Source organism: Leguminivora glycinivorella, chromosome 21 (genome assembly GCF_023078275.1).
Source record: "Leguminivora glycinivorella isolate SPB_JAAS2020 chromosome 21, LegGlyc_1.1, whole genome shotgun sequence".
Classification (NCBI taxonomy): domain Eukaryota; kingdom Metazoa; phylum Arthropoda; class Insecta; order Lepidoptera; family Tortricidae; genus Leguminivora; species Leguminivora glycinivorella.
In genome coordinates this window covers 1,472,095-1,485,135 of record NC_062991.1, presented here as the reverse complement: position 1 = coordinate 1,485,135, position 13,041 = coordinate 1,472,095, and the positions used below count along the sequence as shown (strand labels likewise).

The 13,041-nt window shown below is 39.0% G+C and overlaps 1 protein-coding gene across 4 annotated transcripts in view; it reads right to left on the bottom strand.

Moving 5' to 3' along the window:
- The window catches only part of LOC125237591 (protein-methionine sulfoxide oxidase mical3b), a 90,172-nt gene that overhangs the window by 29,972 nt on the left and 47,159 nt on the right, over positions 1-13,041 (bottom strand). For 3 of the 4 annotated variants that reach the window (XM_048144730.1, XM_048144728.1, XM_048144731.1), the window contains 2 exons: positions 1,489-1,583; positions 489-664 (listed from right to left, as the gene is read on the bottom strand). In XM_048144730.1, coding sequence (XP_048000687.1) covers positions 489-664; positions 1,489-1,583 — 271 coding nt within the window. Of the gene's footprint in view, positions 1-347; positions 444-488; positions 665-1,488; positions 1,584-13,041 lie in introns of all 4 variants that reach the window. The other variant, XM_048144729.1, reaches the window with a different exon arrangement.

Genomic DNA, 13,041 nt, shown 5'->3' with positions numbered 1-13,041 from the left:
GTCTCGAACTTGCCGACTATTTCGCTCCTCACTAGTGCCATCTCTGTCTACTACACTACTCTCACCATAAACAGCCTGCTCCGTATGTTCTGTATCTCCTGTTTCCTCTCGCGGGTTCGCTCGGAAGAATTGTGTTGTCCCGTCTCGAACTTGCCGACTATCTCGCTCCTCACTAGTGCCATCTCTGTCTACTACACTACTCTCACCATAAACAGCCTGCTCCGTATGTTCTGTATCTCCTGTTTTCTCTCGCGGGTTCGCTCGGAAGAATTGTGTTGGCCCGTCTCGAACTTGCCGACTATTTCGCTCCTCACTAGTGCCATCTCTGTCTACTACACTACTCTCACCATAAACAGCCTGCTCCGTATGTTCTGTATCTCCTGTTTCCTCTCGCGGGTTCGCTCGGAAGAATTGTGTTGGCCAGTCTCGAACTTGCCGACTATCTCGCTCCTCACTAGTGCCATCTCTGTCTACTACACTACTCTCACCATAAACAGCCTGCTCCGTATGTTCTGTATCTCCTGTTTCCTCTCGCGGGTTCGCTCGGAAGAATTGTGTTGGCCCGTTTCGAACTTGCCGACTATTTCGCTCATGTTGCAGAAAGAGACCGGCTGCTCGCGCCCGTTGGCGGCCTTGTAGGACTTCTTGAGGATTGAGTCTTCGTCTGTACGGAAAAATATTAATAACAGTAATGACATTAATGACACTTAAATCAGGAATATTGCAGATCAGTTACCGTGTAACTTTTGCTTTTTAAACCTCCGACGCAAAAACGACGGGATGTTACACTGAGAGAAAATACAACCAGTTTTCATGTTCGTTCAACAAGTTTTTTGGTTAAAATAGCGCCTACGTGCTCTTTGGTTCAAACAACAAGCTACTTGTCATTTGAATCGGCAATATATTTGAATCAACAAGTCGATTTTATAAAAACAACCTGACACATATTGTTTTAAACATACGTTTGGCTGATTCAAACGGATAAACCGCAACAAGTCGAACTTGTTAAATTCACAATGCAAATTTCTCTCAGTGATAAGTTTGACGTGTCTGTCTATCTGTTTGTGCGTGTGTCTGTCTGTGGCATCGTAGCTCCTCGTTTTTTTTAATGCTGAATTAGTCGGGAGTGTTCTTAGCCATGTTTCATGAAAATCGGTCAACATTTTAATTATGTGGTTATTTATATTTAGTTCATTTTAAAAATGTGTTTCTCATGAAGCGATAAAGCGTAGATATGTAAAGTTTTAACCCTTTAAACACCATGCTTAGACTATCATGGCATGGATTAGGCGTTTATTCGCGACTAATTTTAAACTTGTCATACCTAATGCAGAAACATTAATATTAGGTTTTCAGATCACGGTTTTGGCTATCGAAAAGTTAGTAAATATTTTCTAATAGTACTACTTAAACTTTGAACCCTAAAACAACAAGGTTCTACTGATGTTAAATAAAAAATATTCTATTCTATTCTATTCTAAAACATACCATCTTCGTCTTCAGGCTCGCTGGAGCTGGCTTCCACCGGTACGCCGTTTAGATACTCGTCGGAAACACCAACGTCCATGCCCTTGGCTTTGAACCTAAAAGAAAAGAAAAATAATACAATAGTGATGACGACTTCATAAAAAAATGGCATTCTGTTTAGTCCGTCAGTTAGATCGTCCAAAATACTAAACAAGTAAAAAATACAAAGATATAGAGCATCGAAGTTTCGGAGTGGGGGCTTGTGACGTCACTTCTAAGTAGAAATTGTACCTAGGTATGACGTCACGCGAAACTTAAACGCATTGTACCGTCGTCATTTTTCATTTATGAGAAAAAAAAATATTGGGGACACCTCACACAGATCAACTTAGCCCCAAACTAAACAAAGCTTGTACTAGTTGTACTATGAGTGCTAAGCGACGATCATCATCATCATTCTCTTGCCCTTATCCCAGTCACTTGGGGTCGGCGCAGCATGTCTTTCTCTTCCATACATCTCTGTCACTCGTCATCTCTTCATTAACTTGTTTTAGTTCCATATCATGTCTCACACAGTCCATCCACCTCTTCTTCGGTTTTCCCCTCCCGTTACTTCCACCACCTTCCACGGCTAAGCGACGATATAATACTTAAATAGATAAATACGTACTTATATACATAGAAAACATCCATGACTCAGGAACAAATATCTGTGCTCATCACACAAATAAATGCCCTTGCCGGGATTCGAACCCAGGACCGCGGCTTAGCAGGCAGGGTCACTACCGACTGAGCCAGAACAAATATGTGTCCAAAATTCTTTGATAATCTAACTGACGGACTAATTAGTTTTTTTAGTCGTCTCGCCTATTATTATCATTCCGAAATCATCATCATAATCAAGAGGTACCGCCGTATTAAACGACACGAATTACTAACTTGTTTTAGGCCGATTACACGCTCAAAAATAAAAACTTGAGCGACCTACTGTAAAATATTTTTCCTCTCACTAGCTCGGAAACACGTGTTTTGTCCTTTAATACCAGCGGGTAAAAACGCATTTTATCCACTAGTGGGTAAAATAATTTGACCTTGAATAAAGTCAAAATAACTGCTTTAAAATTGATAAAAGTAGGTGAATCTAGTAATAAAGATGATTTACCACCTGTGGAACAAGTGGAAGCAGTGATAAACGCATTTTTTCCGTTGTAGTTTCCTCGCTATAGTGAGGGGAAAAATTTTGCTCTGCCAGCCTGCGTATGGTTGGGTGGGGCAAACAGGAAATAGCAAGGCGACGAACAGGTCTGGTACCGACTACAAAAATAATTGATTTGTTTATAATTTGGATGTTTAGATTATTGCAATCCGATAAGAAATCTGAATTCGAAGGTTTATTATTTTTGGCTTTTTAGTTTCTCCGTGTTTTGTAACACGCTTTTTTTGAAGGCGGTTTTATTTTTTGTTATTTGGTAATCATTTCATATTATGTAAATTTAACTTATTTTAATTATATTGATACTATTTTCTATTATTTTTTTGACGATCACAATATAGATTCCTATAAATTGACATAAATGTAATTTGTACTGTAATCATGTTGTGAAATAAACATATCTAATCTAATCTAATCATTGAATTTTGTCCAGATTTTATTCCGCATATGTTACGACTTTAAACATGTACCTATATTTTTTTGAACATTTAAAGTAAGGTCCCCCCACATCTAGCGTCTCGCGAGCGTCGCGTCGGGCCAACAGTATGGGCAAAGCCCGACGCCGCGTCGACATCGCGTCGACGCGACGTCTTTTTCCATACAGTTAGCCCGACGCGACGCTCGCGAGACGCTAGATGTGGGGGGACCCTAAGTCAGTATTTAGAAATATATGAAAAAGCGAAGTTTTAAATAATAATTGTAACACCCCCAAGTCAGATGACCATTAACGCATACATCATGACCTGTCAACACGTTTTAGCTAAGACGTGCCAAAGTATACACACTCGTACACTAATAAACAAATATACACATATATAGCTGTATGAAATTCATTCTTAATCCCATTTAAAGGGCAGTATGTTAAACATTACAAAAATTTAGCTTTAAGACGCTGACAGCACCCAATGGCCTTGACGCTAGCGTACACTGTCTAATCGCATGGGATTAAGTGAGAGCGCGATGTCACTAAAAGAGGGCGGATAGGTACGAAAAGTGCGGAAAAAAATTAAAATAAAATAGAAAGATGCATTATTTGTGCAAAATGTTTCGTTAGTGTTTTAGATATGTATATATTTGTTATTATAATATTAACTAAAGACAACTAAGTGAATAATTGAACGACATACAATCGTTTAATGACGAACTCGAGACCAATCTTTGCAATTTTTTTCTATCGAGCCGATTTCATTAAATCGTGTATCGAGTACGGCTATGTTCTTTAAAATATAATGAATAATAACATATAATTTACTTGCCTTACTAAGACTAATAGTTTGTCTTAAAAAACTGCGCAAGTAACATCAATTTTACGCAATTGGGTGTTGTTAGCCCCTTAAAATTAAATGAAGTTTAAAATGGGGTGAGAAATACATACCGTCTAAATAAAATAATCTTAAATTACTAATGATGACAACAATCAAACTCAAAACAACACACTTAAAGCACAATCTTTAACTGATGAGAATACTTATCATCATCATAATGATCAAAAAAATATTGTAATAAATGTAATAGTTTTATCACAATTTAACACGAACGGAATTTAGGTCGTCCGAATTATTTATTTATTTATTTAAACTTTATTGCACAGTAAAAAAATGTACAAAAGGCGAACTTAATACCAAAAGGCATTCTCTAAAAATGAATTATGTCAATAAATAAATTATATTTTATAGTCGTAGCCCTAAAATATCACAAATCATTACAAATAAACTCAAATCACCTTTTTTCCAACACTTCCAACACCATTTCTAGAAATAACAAAAAAAACGTTCTCGAAACGTCTGACCGATGTAACGCTAAACGATATATAGCAGAGAATATCACTATTATCCTATACAACTTTAAATATGACGTCGATAAAATGTGAACTATTATTGAATGCTAGGAAATAAGGTGTGAAATTGTGTGATTTATTTTTAAAATACCGCAAATGTAATGTTGTAGTGAAGCTTCTGAAAAAAGTTTCCTGTACCGAGAGATAATTGTTTGTGAAGTTTTTGAAGCGGTATGTACCATTTCCTGTTAAATTTGTTGAGCTCTTCACAACACTATAATCCAAATAGAGCACACTACGTTTATATGTAATTTTTAACCATAATTAACTGTCTTAATTATAAACTGAAAATTTTTCATTTGATATTTAATTACTGGGAAATAGTGTATGAAGTTTCACAAGTGAGTTTTCATTTTTTAAAGTGTTGGTATCTGTTGTGTAATGAAACGCGGGTTGGATGACAACTGATTTTTATTAAATCTAGTTCTACCCACAACATCTTCCCCTTTTAAAGATTACATACTAATATAATCTACCCAACACCGGATTACATAACTTGCATAAAATTGTTACCCATACAAAGGTACCCCAATCAATAGGGTTTTGTTTTTAACATTTTAAAATGTGCGTACAGTAGTAACTTAGGAATACTTATTATATCGTACACTGATAACCTATATTGAAATACATAACTTTAAATGTCTTTTCAAAATTTAAACTATCTATATATAGAGTGATGCGGGACAAGACCTGGTTACTCGGCTATTTGTCCACCTCTTTTTCTTATTGTTATCATGGGAGAGTGTGACTCGACCACAGTTTCCTCTGATGACTCCGCAGAAGAGAAAGCGTCCATTGCAGGAGACAGTACCTGTTCCACATCACCCTCATCATCACAATCAGCAAGGTTTTGATCTGTAACAGGTGACAGGCATTTTATGAGATGTCTCCTATTACGTCTATATACTCCCCTTTTATTTTTTACAATATACGATCTGGGTGTAGTACTTTTTGATACAACATGTCCCCTAGTTCTGTAATTTTTGTCGAGGATAATAACATTATCGCCTTCGTTTAAAATTGGCAAGGCCTTAGATCGCTGATCATAGTACCGCTTACTTTTTTGCTGATTGGTCACAATCGCGTCATATTGATCGGATTGTACTGGTTTGGGCTGCAGCAGATCGCGGTGAACCGGCAAACGACACTTCAACATACGACCCATTAGCATTTGAGCGGGCGAGCTCAAGTTTTCTCGCGGCGTGTTGCGATAACTAAGTAGATTTAAGTTAATATCAGTATTACTTTGAATAGATTTTTTTAATATGTTTTTTACAGTTTGGACCGCTCTTTCACTTTTTCCATTCGCCTGCGCGTAATTTGGCGAAGTCGTTATGTGTTCAAATCCCCAATCCGCTGCAAACCGCTTAAAATCCCTGCTAGTGTATTGTGTGCCATTATCACTTATCACCTTCTCTGGAATTCCGTGCCTGGCAAAATTTTCTTTTAGAGCCTGTATTACTGCGGAACTCGTTAAATTGTTTAACTTTGAAACTTCGACATACCCTGAGTGATAGTCAACTATTATTAAATAATATTTTTTTAAATACTCAAAAATGTCTGTACCTACTTGACACCACGGCAATTTTGGTACCTCAACGGGTATTAATGGCTCTCTACTTGGTGCATTTAAGTGATCCTGGCACACTTTGCAGCACTTTACATACATTTCAATCTCTTTATTGACTCCAGGCCAAAATAACACTTGCCTAGCGCGTCTCTTACACCGATCAATGCCAAGATGTCCGTCGTGAATGACTTTGAGCATATCAGCTCGCATCGACTTTGGAATTAAAATTAAATTATTTTTAAATATTATGCCATCCACCACAAATAACTCATCCTTCATCGACCAGTAACACTTAACATCTTCAGATACTTCGTACCTATTGTTTGGCCAGCCCTTGTTTATGTAACTTAACAATGTAACAAGACTACTGTCCTTCATGGTTTCCTCTTTAATGGCACTTAATTTATTTTTTGACATATTTACATTACTCATCAAAAGATCTACCTGATACCTAATACCTTTACTTACAGACTCATCGTATTTCTCAGGTAAAGACGCGCGAGACAAAGTGTCTGCTAAGTACATATATTTGCCCGGTTTATATGTGACTACTAAATCTAGTCCCTGCAAGCGTAATAACATTCGTTGCAGACGTACTGGGACGGACTCTAACGGTTTTTTAAATAAACTCTCAAGTGGTTTGTGATCTGTTTCCACAACGACGTTTTTCTTCCCATAAATATATTGGCGAAACTTTTCACAGGCAAACAAAATGGCCAACATCTCTTTTTCGACCTGAGCGTACCTGGTTTGTGTGTCGGTGAGCATGCGCGAGGCGTACTCCACGGGCCGCCCGCCCTGCAGCAGCACCGCGCCCAGCGCCACGCTGCTCGCGTCCACCGACAACACCGCCGGCTGCTGCACGTCATATAACGCTAAAACCGGACTTTCACTAATCAGCTTTTTTAATTTATCTAGCGCATTTTGGTGTACCGCGTCCCAAATCCAAACTGTATCCTTTCTTAATAAGCTAGTTAGCGGCTTAGTGTGCTCCGAATAGCTCGGAATAAATTTTGACAAGTAGTTAGTGGCTCCTAAAAAACGTTCTAAGGATTTCTTGTCGGTGGGAGACGGCATCTCAATAATAGCCTTCACTTTAGAACAGTCGGGTTTCATACCATTTTTGTTGAACACGTGACCAAGATACGTCACTTCTTCAACGCCTATCTTGCACTTAGATTTATTAAATTTTAAATTAATACTGCGCGCTTTTTCTAACAATGCAATCAGCCGTTCATCGTGCTCCTGTTTTGTTCTACCCCAGCAAATGATGTCATCAATAAAAGAATCAACCCCGTCCAGACCCTCAAGCAACTGCTTTATCTTGGCGTGGAAGACTTCCGAGGCACAATTTATTCCGAACGGTAATCTAGTAAACTGAAATCTACCAAAAGGTGTCCCGAAAGTGCAGAGGTCAGCACTGGCGTCATCTAGTTTTATTGCCCAAAATCCCGAGTTTGCATCTAGCACCGAAAAATAACACGCTCCGTTTAACTTTGAAGTTAACTCTGTAATTGTTGGCAACTGAAAGTGAGCACGACGAATAGCACAGTTTAATGGACGAGGGTCTAGGCATATTCTAATATCTCCATTTTTTTTAGCCGCCAATACGATAGAATTAACCCATAAAGTGGGATGAGTAACTTTTCTTATCACGCCCAAGTCCGTCATCCTATTCAACTCGTCAAGCAACTTGTCGCGCAGAGCGAGCGGCACCTTCCGCGGCGCGCTCACCACCGGCGGCACGCTCGGGTCGACCACGATGCTATACTCCCCGGCAAACATCCTACACCCTCAAATAAGTCACTATACTCATCTAATGTAACCTCATTAATCCGTTTTATTAATCCCATTTCACGACATGCTCGTCTGCCCAGTACGCTGTCACATGGAATATTGGCTATAGCAAATTTAATGGAGTATTTTTTATTTTTATGTATCCAATTTAAATGACATATTCCCTTAATAGGTATTCTTTCATCACTAAAATTACATAATCTCACACTACGCTCGTTTTCTATGATAGAATCGCTATAACCTAAAGCCAAGAATCGCTTGTACGACAGTACGCTAATGTCGGCCCCGGAATCTAATTTAAAGCGCTCCGAACCACCGCCGTCGCGGGTCAAAGTTTCATACCAAACACGGTCACCGTCATCATCATCGGACTGACCTACAAGCGAAATATTTTTTATCACAGAGACGTAAAACAACTCACAATCGTCCTCGCCGCCGTCCGAGTCCTCCTCGCGTACCTCAATACCGTACACTTTTTTAATGCTTCGTGGCGCATTACACCGCCTGGCATAATGGCCATAATTTTGACACACATAACACTTCACATTCATCGCGGGACACGTACCCGGCAAACACTGCATACCGCAACCGTGACAACTCGCCCCCGGCGGCGGGTCCCTGGCGGCGGCGGCGGCGCGCGGGCGGCCCTCGGCGGCGGCGCTGGCGGCGCCCCGGCCGCGGCCGCGGCGGCCCCGCGCGCACCGCGCTGGCGCACGCGCACCGCGTCCACTCGCGTCGGTCCCGCCTCGCGGGACTCTAAGCACCGGCTGCCGTCAGCCGACACCTCGTCGGCCTCGCACATCTTGATCGCCTTATCTAAGCTTAAATCCTCGACTCGCAAAAGGCGGTCGCGTACGATCCCGTGTTTTATGCCGCAAACTATGCGATCGCGAATGAGCGAGTCTTCCAAAGACCCGAACTCGCATTTTTTACTAAGTAACTTCAGAGCGACGACGTATTGACCGATGGTTTCTCCTTGTTCCTGACTCCTTGTGAAGAATTGATATCTAGCCAATGTCAGATTTGATTTCACTCCGAAGTACTCATCAAATTTTTTGAGTACCGCTTTGACGTCCTCTCGGTCAGTCTCGGCGTCGAATGAGAGCGTTTGATAAACATCAAAGCCGTCTGGCCCTATCAAATTGATGAGTAGGCTAGACTGCACCGCTGATTCTTCCTTATGCACCCCAGATGCTTTTAGGAACAAATTAAACTGTGTTTTCCATTTCCGCCATGCGTCAGCCCGGCTGACGGGGCTGCCATCCAAACTGAGTTCCGACGGTGGTCTCGCGTGCTCCATATTAAAGTTACGCACTAACACTTAACAAAACACTGAAATACTACTTTTTAGCACTTATACACATGAAACGCGAACTGTAACTCAATTTAAATACAATTTAAAACACCACCGCTGCCACCATGTTGTGTAATGAAACGCGGGTTGGATGACAACTGATTTTTATTAAATCTAGTTCTACCCACAACAGTATCTATTACGATTTCGATACGATTCACGTCGCTAATTTAATACAATATTATTTTTCTACTTGTCGACTGTAATCTGTCAATTAGGACACCACAGACTAAACTATAAGTGCTAACTTTTCAGTGTTGGATATTCTATGGCAGTTCCGACTCAATTATAATAAGCTCATTATAGTTGACTTTAGTTAACTGTAATAATTTCAAAAATAGAACTTCATACAATTTCTATACTAATTTGCGATACCTGGCAAATTTTCCTGCATCTACCGTAGTACCGTATTATTAGGCCACTCAGCAAGCTTCGTGGCCTAAACATGGTACTCGACTGAAAAGCTTTGTATTATATCACGATTGTATAAAATACTATTAAAGTGCTTTCGTAAGTATAGTATAGGTAGGATATTCATAAATACTTGTCAATAAAATTCTATACCTACTCTGCCTTATGTCAATTTGTGAAATCTACATTAAAATATTTTTTACTAGAAATAAAGATTTCACATTTAAAAAAACCAATGTTATTTAAATATTACGAATGAAACAGCGTAATCATAAAACATCCCACATTTTCAAGGTCAGCGCGCAATGTACAGAATACACACCGTAACGGTCGCATTGCGTTCACGCAGCGAACAACGTTCAAAAATAGAACGTTTGAAATGTACGCGCTGACGCAAGTGCGGGAATAAGGTGCGAACCGATTTGATACTTGGCGTTAGGGTGGGTTAATTATGATACATAAATCCAGGATTAGATTTTAAAAATACTATGTACTAGTAGTTTAGACGGTTTGTTTCTTTCTTAAATATAAAAAAATATGACCCAAAAGCGAATCATCACTTAAAAATGTTTTTAAAAATAATAAAAACACCGATTAAATTGCGTTGTAAAAAAAAATCTTTTTTTTTTATGATGAAATCTAAAAAATATGACATACGAATCATACGATACGATCACCACTAAGATTATTTCAGCGATTTCAAGACTACTTAGTAAATAATATCTCAATTAAAAATGAAAACTTTCCTTCTGAATGGCCTGCATATTTCCAAAATAAGATTGTGTTGAATTGTACTTTATTGAGCAAATTTTGAATACCCTTTCAGCTTTTCAGGAAGTTACCTTGTGTTGTAGCTAACATAAATTCTCACAGTAAAATAAAATGCAGACATGAAATTTCCACATACAACCAATAAAAACATTAAATGAAATGGAATAAATAAAAGTAGGCATATTAATAAACCAGTCTTAAGATAATAGGCTACTTGACCCTTTTTTAAAGTCTGTCTTATATGATTAAGCAGTGTCCAATTCACAGAAATAAAATATTACCATATTTTAATATGACTTAAAAACAGCAAAAAATATTTTTAAAGTATTATTTTACATAATCAGGCGAAAACAAAACAGTCATGTTAATCTATAGATTATCTGTGCATCAGGTCATCTATCGGAAAACAACATTTTCTGACTTTTTAAGTATGAAGGCAGAAAGTTCAATATGTCAGTGATTGTTTTGACATGCAGTAAGATTCGAATTCGATGACGTCACTTCAACGCTGACAGCGTTTTCGGTGGCTAAAATAAATAAAAAAATTCACACATTTTTAATCGAAAACACGTAGTCAAAATACACTTTTTATACCCAAAAACCATAAATATTGTTTTTTTATGTCAAATACTACAAAATACAATCATTTACTGTGCCAAATTTGATACGGGTCTAGTAGCCTATTAAATGACACAACCATTTACCATCTTCCTAATCCAACTCACAATTTCACTGTCAAGATCATTCGAGCGAACTATGCACACGTGTGCTCCAATACCCGACACACACGATCGAATTTTAACTTCACTCTGTAGTAATAGAGTTTATTTTGCAAAATGTATGAAAGTGTACAAAAAAGCGGTACTTCAGCTGTAATAGGAGACCGATGAAAGTTGTGGGTGTTTTCTTTGAAGAATATTGACAAGAATATTATTGTTTAGCGGCCGAGTGATCTTGGAGCATTTATTTATACCCTACTAGCTTTTGCCTGCGGCTTCGCTCGAGTTAGAAAGAGACAAAAAGTACCCTATGTCACTCTCCATCCCTTAAACTATCTCCATTTAAAAAATCACGTCAATTCGTCGCTCCGTTTTGCCGTGAAAGACGGACAAACCAACAGACACACACTTTCCCATTTATAATATTAGTATGGATTACGGCAAGGCCACAGATCAATACAACAAGATGGCCCTTACAGGGCGACTCGCGGTCACCAAGCATACGACAAATCAGGTTTATAAAAGTTTGAACGCGTGCGACACCGATCAGTAGCGCCCAAGTATACGACCCGCTAACAGTGTCCGTGTCCGCTCGGGAAAAAATCTTAAATAATCAATTTTGGTTGCAAACAATGGTCTCTTACAGCATAAAGTGGTGTGGCAAGTCTTCTAACACTTCTACATGTAAAAAAGATGGAACAACATTCCACAGTTAAGTCAAATTAATTATTTTGTTGAATATTGTTTATTGTCCGCGGAGTTCATTTATACTGGTCAATATGGTTGTGCTGAGCGGCGCCGAGGCGCGTCCATCCCTCTTTACCGAGTTAACAATGTGATATGCTATCCCTTTCACGTAAACGACTAGGCATGGGGCCATGTTAGTTTATGTCTGTTGCGGGAACTTCGTACTGCCGTTCGTACCATGTGCTACCATTTTATGAAATATAAAAGAAAGCAGATTTGTAATAGTGAATAATTATCTAGAATCTGTAGAGTCTGTAGTGGTATTTAGTTCATTGATTAGTTTAGAATATTTAGTTGGTTATTTAACTTAGTAAACGTAAGTAAAAATGCACAGTTTAGTTATTAGTTACTAGAATGATTTTTATTGAGATGCTATCACAATTATCATCCTCCTTGCGTTATCCCGGCATCGGCATTCGCCACGGCTCATGGGAGCCTGGGGTCCGCTTTGGAAACTACTACCAAGATTTGGCGTAGGCACTAGTTTTATGAAAGCGACTGCCATCTGACCTTCCAACCCGAAGGGTAACTAGGCCTTATTATAATTTAATTATAATATTATAATTTGTTGCAAAACAAATTCACCACAGTACTGGTACCGGTACCATTGTCTATAATAGACATGTCCCATTCCCATCCCTACTGCTAATCATAAAGGCGCGCCATTATTTGAAACGACCAATGGCAGCACCGTGCGCGCCCGCCTCACCCCGCAAGGATTGGTGATTTGCGTCTCGAACAATATCGCTTGCATTTGGCTTCTAGTGGGGTGTTCTGTGGGCAAGGCAGAGTTACATCTGTGTGACGTACGATTTAACTAAGTAATGTATTTTTTTTATGGGATAGGAGGCAAACGAGCAGACAGGTCGCCTGATGGTAAGCGATCACTGCCGCCCATGGACACCCGAAACACCAGAGGTGTTGGAGATGCGTTGCCGGCCTTTAAGATGGGTGTACGCTCTTTTATGTATGTAAGTGTAGAGTTATAGTATAGATGTATGTACCTTGTGGAACTTTTAGCTTTTATAAAACGGAATCAGAAAATTTCTGCATTTCTGACAATAAAACTAAGGACACATTTTAGTGTTTATAAAACTAAGGACGTGTCCGTAGTTTTATTTTGCAGAAATTCAGAAATTTTCTGAAGGTTTATAA